General features: G+C 39.8%; 1 protein-coding gene across 1 annotated transcript in view; it reads left to right on the top strand.

Annotated features, from left to right (window-relative positions):
* Positions 1-6,201, top strand: part of SWT1 (SWT1 RNA endoribonuclease homolog) — a 42,096-nt gene that overhangs the window by 2,071 nt on the left and 33,824 nt on the right. Inside the window, 2 exon segments of the mRNA XM_048482528.1 lie at positions 4,098-4,170; positions 5,451-5,519. Coding sequence (XP_048338485.1) covers positions 4,114-4,170; positions 5,451-5,519 — 126 coding nt within the window. The 5' untranslated portion in view covers positions 4,098-4,113.

The raw sequence follows: 6,201 nt of genomic DNA, 5'->3' as shown, positions 1-6,201 counted from the left end.
CACCTATATAAATACCAACACTACAGGTTCAAGCAACTATCCTTCTGCAAACCTTCCTGTGTGCTTTGTTCCTGATTAATGAACTTTAGCTGGTGAAAGTTTTTTTAGAAGGGAGAGATAATGGTGTAGGTCGGACATTTTGCCTGCTACATTTTTGTGTTGGTAGAACAGCTTTAACACCTTTTCTAATTAGGGAAGGAAGCACTATAGTATAGCCTGATCTCAGATCTGAAAGCTAAGCAGGTCATACTTGGGAGAGAAACCATCAAGGAAGTCTCTGCAGAGGAAGGCAATGTTAAGCTACCACTGCTTCTCACTTGCTTTGAAAGTCCCTTGCTGGGATTGCCATAAATGAGCTGCAACATGATGGCACTTTACACACTCAGCTACTTAATTCTGCTAGCAGTATGTGTATAGCTGTTTGTATCTGCTCCACATTATTCAGGGGTGATTTAGGGAAGAAAGCACATAGACCAACATGACTGAATTATTAATTGGGAATCATAATCTCAGAGCTTTAACATTTTTTTTCATTTTCCTGAGGATTCTCACAAAGAGAAGGGAGACTCCAGTTATTACTATTGTAGTAGCAACCAGGATTTTGAAAATAAGTCAATTTGAATAAAGTAGATATCAGGTAGTAATGATTTTGGATAAACTCAGATTGTGCGTTTTACATTTATCCAAAGTAGATGCTAGTTCGTAATAAACTGTGTGATGTATGTGATAGATAGAATTAATAAAAATTATTTCAGGATTCAAGGTATAGTACTATAAACCAACTTATTCAGGCCAAAGGATTAAAGCAATGGCTTTTGTTCCTCCGGCCTTTTGGCACCAAGCAGCCTCTCAAACCTGTCTCTTCTGCAGCCTCACACATCCAAGGCAATGTTCCCCTAGAGCAGTAGTTTTCAACCTATGGATCGGGACCCCTTTGGGGGTCGAACGACCCTTTCACAGGGGTCGCCTAAGACTCTCTGCATCAGTGTTCTCCATCTGTAAAATGGATAAATGTTAGTGTTGGGGGTCACCACAACATGAGGAACTGTATTAAGGGTCGCGGCATTAGGAAGGTTGAGAACCACTGCTCTAGAGTTATCTCCATATGTCAGGTCAAAGGGTTCTTTGATAAGGAGCATTCTGAATGCCTGCAAATGACTACTAAACTGTCAATTGAATACTTTCTCTGTCTCAGCAAAACCTTGAAGCCAAGACACTGACCAGATAGTAGTTTGCTAGAAACATGAGTTGTTATTTTAAAGAGCTGTACAATTTTGTGTTACTGACAAGCAGTGAATGTTCTCAGTCAAGGTTGGCAATGTAAACAGCTGCATTTATTATCTTGACAAAAGGTACTCATAGAACCGTCAATAACCGACTACACTGTTATTTAGGATGCTGGGACCAGAATGTGGGAAACTCCCCATCATAAAATAAAAGGATGATGTATTTTAAACCATCCCCTGTAATGTATGTGTTCCTTGTTTTGTTATGCATGGACCAAACATTCCCAAGATTTTCCCTATAAAAAGGGTTGACTTTTTGTAGTCAGGGAGTTTCTCTCCAATGCTCTTGTTTACTGTAACTCTCTATCTCCTGGCTATCCTTTCCCTGTCCCCTGCCGGGAGCAGGTAAGCTGCACTGTTAACTGCCTACAGTAATGCTATCTTTTGCTCCTCTTCTCTTGCTTTTGTAGTAGTGTAATAAGCCAATTCCAGTCTCCAGTTAATGCCTTGGAGGATTATAACAATTTCTCCATCTTGGCAGCAGAGATCCCAGTCTCTCTTCCCTCATGCTTAACTTAGGCGCAATGTTCTTCAATTTCTTTGATCTTAGAAAAATGTTCCACCATTTCTGTTCAGCTTGTCCAGCTGACCAGCCAGAAAACCAAGAAGGGATGCAAAGAGGGTTCTCCGTCGCTAATTAGCTGGTAGGCAGAATATGATAAGAACTGTTCTTTTTTGTTCATACTGGGGGAAGAGCAGCAGGAGAGCAAAGAACCTGCCACCTCTCTAGCCTCTTTTCTTTATTGAGCGGTGGGTGTTGCTGGGGTCTATTAGTAATTCTATTGAAGGGAAACATTTTTATTTGAAAGAAATGTCATCAATACTGGTGGGATTAGTAGTGTGTGGTAGGGGTCCCTTCATTTATAGCTTTTATCCCATTATGTGTATGGGTAGGGGTGAGAAAGTTGGTGTTAGTGATACTCCTCCTTAGCCGCCAAGTGTCTTCTGTCTGGATTCTGGTTTTCTCTTTTCTGTTGTCGTTATGGACCTCACATATCCTTGGAAAGGGGTGCTATACCTGGAAAGGGCCCTTATAACTACCCCTTAGGCTCCTGGATGTAGTGTGACTTCTACCACATGTTTATATATAATCTTGCTAAAATTTTGGGGAGAGCAGTGGTTGTATGACCTGATCATATACAGTAGCATGTTTGAATTCTAGGCATGTTTAATGTAGATGAAAAGATTTATGTAGATGAAAAGATTTATTAAAAACGAAGGATTCAGTTGTGATGGTTGAAATTCAAGCATTTTAGTTGTGATAACCTATTATTAGTGGTAAGTTCTTCCATAATTTGCCTTCATAGGATTATTCTGTTATTAAGACAGTACTCTAGGTCTCACTACTTGAACCAGCTAGGCTGCTGCTGTTGGGTACTGCAGGGGAGGAAGCAGTCGGCCACTATGATTGTTTAACTTTTTTTCTCCCTCCTCCACTCCCCATTGACTTGTCAAGTAAGAGAGATGGGCCAGGATCCGAAGATCTGTTCAAGTTTATGCAAGGGACTCGTTCAAGTCCAATGAGCTTCTGCCATTGGTTTGCTTGGCACAGCTGACCTCTATGGCATGTGTCAAACTGGCTTTGAAACTCAAAAACGGCTTGCTGTGTTCCAAATCATTTTTGTGCAAATGTGTAGTTGATGGTATAAAACTATTCTACCCCTCTCATTTCCACTGCTGTTGCCCATGAGCTGGAGGGAGATCTACGAGCATTGAGACAGGGCTTTGTTTTCCCTTCTCATTTGCTTGCCACCGTCACCCATGCACTTTGTTTTATTTTTCTGCCTATAATTTGAGGTACCTGTTGAAGCACAGAGAGAGGCTATGTGCATCTATGTGTGTGTACCTCTTCCTCTCTGGCAAGTGTAATTGTAGCCCAGTCAGGAATTTCTGACTGGACTACAATTGTGTGGGTGAGGGCTTTACCCACAGTTGGCGATCTTTAAAAGTAAAAGATCTGTATTGACCCACATATAGCCTCATTTCACTAGAGCACAAGGGCACTGGAAAGCTATATCAAAGCACTGTCAGGCGTTGCAAAACTAAAAAAGCAAATAAAGAGACTAAGTAGGTTGTACAGTTTCACTGGTGTTTCCTTGGGTTTCCCTTCCCTGGAATGGACACAAGGCCATAGGAACTTTGAAAATAGAGGTTGGTCAAGACAGATATTGCTCCATTAGCTTCCTGTTCCTAGGCCATGGCTGACAGGCACACTTCTGAAAGGATGTCCAGATCTTTTAACCCTTCCTGTTCTATCTGGCTTTACTTTGTCCTATCATGACATTTGGAATGGGTCCCAGATATACTGCTCTTCACCCATTCTCCAATGACATTAAGGTGCACGTCCCAAACTTTAATTGCCCAGCTCAGGATATCCAAATAGCCACCTACCTTGTCTCTTCCTGGCAGGTAGGTAAATGGTCACCCCCACCCTACCTATTTGTCTTTGTAAAGGAAACTTGGCTCCTAGTTGGCTAAAATTTGAAATATTTATGGTTCTGTTCTCAGAGAAATAATGTTTTCTTTGAGATCAGGGCTTCTGAGTATTAATTAGGTGATCCTTTATATCTCTTTATTATAATAGGCAGAACCCTAAAAAAGGACCCAACTCAGGCACATGGTAGCTGAATTTTTCCCCTCACAGAGGGAACTGGTTCTATTAGATATAAGGATGAAAACTGGTTCGTAACTGTAGTACTGATTCCAAGAAAACAACTTTAATTATTAGTTCAATTTCATGTAACAGGAAGTTTTGTACTGTTCAAATAATATTTCCTGGATATTGGGAGTAACGTTCTATTATCTTTTTAGATTCTGAAATTTTAACATGTCCCGAAGGCACAAAAAGAAATCTGACAAAAAATGTGACACTTCAGATGACAAGGTGAGAAAGTGTGAATGCTGAAAATTGTACTTGTAACTACTTTACAGTCACAATGTTTACAGTGTTTACAATGTTTACAGTCACAATATTTACAGTCAGAATATTTACTACTACTGAAAACAAGCTAGGAGAACCTCACAAACCTCACAAATAGTTCTAATCCCATCACTAACAATAATGACACTAATGTAATGCATTTCAGGTATCTGAAAGACTTTTAAAATATTAGTAATTCCTTTTTTTTGGTACATTACACATGCCTATGTTAACTAAATCTTGGAATCTTGGGAACTAGGGTTGTCATGTCTAGATTAAAGGTCAGGTCATCCAATTTCTTCCCTTCCTAAGAAGTCACTTCTTCCTGCCACTTCACATCACTTTCCTCTGCCTTCTCTGTCTCCTTATATTGCTTGTAGGCCTCTGTGTGCAAATGTTCTTTATGTCATAGTAACCTTTTCATCCTAAGTATTTGTGCTGGTGTATCCAGTTATATTCTACTCAACTTAAAAACAAACAACCCTTCTCAGTATCCTCCTTAAGGTGCTTGTCAGTGTTAAAGAGAAACATCCACTCTGATTGCCCATAGGAGGATGCTAACCATCAGTGGTCCTATCTGTCTCTAAATCCCCAATTTTTCTGTGGTCTTTAATGTCATGACAGGCAACAGTCAGTTTCTCCTATTCTCTATAACAGCCGCTTAGAGTCTTAGTCTCTTGGTGCATCAAAGAAGAATTGCTAAAGTATCTACCCTCTGTAGCCACTCTAGGACTTCCACTTCTTCTGTGTGAATCTTTCCTCCAGATTGCCATTTCTACAGAAGAACTGGTCAGTGTAGTCTGGAGATCAGTTATCATTCCAGGAGAATTCCAACTTCAAGTTAGTAACCCTATGGCGAATCGGCAACATACCGCAATGGGCTGGCAAAGCTACGTATAAATTTACAAAACTTCAACCCATGAAAGTTGCCATTGAATTGTACTTTGAGCAGGAATTCATCTGAAGCCATAGTTTTGCTCTGTCCTTATCTTTTGTTCCTGTGACAATCTAATCACTCACTTGTCTGGGGTAAGATCCCCTTTGGGCAGCCACATTTGGAAGTTTTTTTTAAACTTGGTGTTTTCTCTCCCTAAGTTACTGATACACCTTAAATGCTAACAAGTATGGAATCTGTGGTATTTTGTTGTTCATATAAGTTACTTGCATTGTTTCATAGCTGTTGTGATCTGCTTCAACCCATTATAATTTTAAAAATTGACAATCCTTTTTTCTTTGTGTATTAGCATTCCAAGACTTTCAGTGACAGGTGGTCAGGCCATTCTAGTTCATCTTCCTCACAGAGTATTGCAAAAGTGAGTTTTTGATATTGTGAATGAAAAACTGAAATTTCTGAGTTAAAAAGACAAGTGCTTATTTCACTATAAAACTATTCTATATAAAACTATTAGAGCAATACACTAGAGCTTTCTATGTGATTGTGACATACATTTACTTGCACCAGCTGACAATGGTCCTTCTAAGCGTTCCCCGGTGCTGCGCAGCGGTCTAAAAATTTTGCACAGAGCTGAGTCTCCTGAGATTGCTCCCCATGCTGGGCAGCCCCTTGTCTATACAGCACCAATATGGTGGCTAGGCGACCATACATGAGCGCAGCTTATAAGGAACATCGCCTGCTGATTTTAGATAGTATAATTGTTTAGTCACTCTGTCACTGTAAGCTCTGTTCAGTTTAAATCATGAAATGTATGTTGAAGATTTGCATGCTTGGTGAAGTAATGCAGTTGCATGTTACCTGTATGCTGATAACTTATTTTTTTTCCTTTGTTCTAAATGTCATAATTATGATTGCCTGAATTAATAAAACTTAACGAATATGGTGGCCGAAATCTCAAGACCTCCAAGGCATAGATGCACCATTTGTACAGTGCAGTGGAGCATGTAATACCAATTCTGAAGCAACTTAGTGAGCTTAGAAGCCAGTTTGAAAGTCAAACTTACCATGGTTTGGGCAACCTTGATTTTTTATAATTGATA

This window comes from Sphaerodactylus townsendi, unplaced genomic scaffold (assembly GCF_021028975.2).
Source record: "Sphaerodactylus townsendi isolate TG3544 unplaced genomic scaffold, MPM_Stown_v2.3 scaffold_18, whole genome shotgun sequence".
Classification (NCBI taxonomy): Eukaryota; Metazoa; Chordata; class Lepidosauria; order Squamata; family Sphaerodactylidae; genus Sphaerodactylus; species Sphaerodactylus townsendi.
The sequence above is the reverse complement of the archived record's forward strand: the minus strand, read 5'-3'. Positions and strand labels throughout refer to the sequence as shown.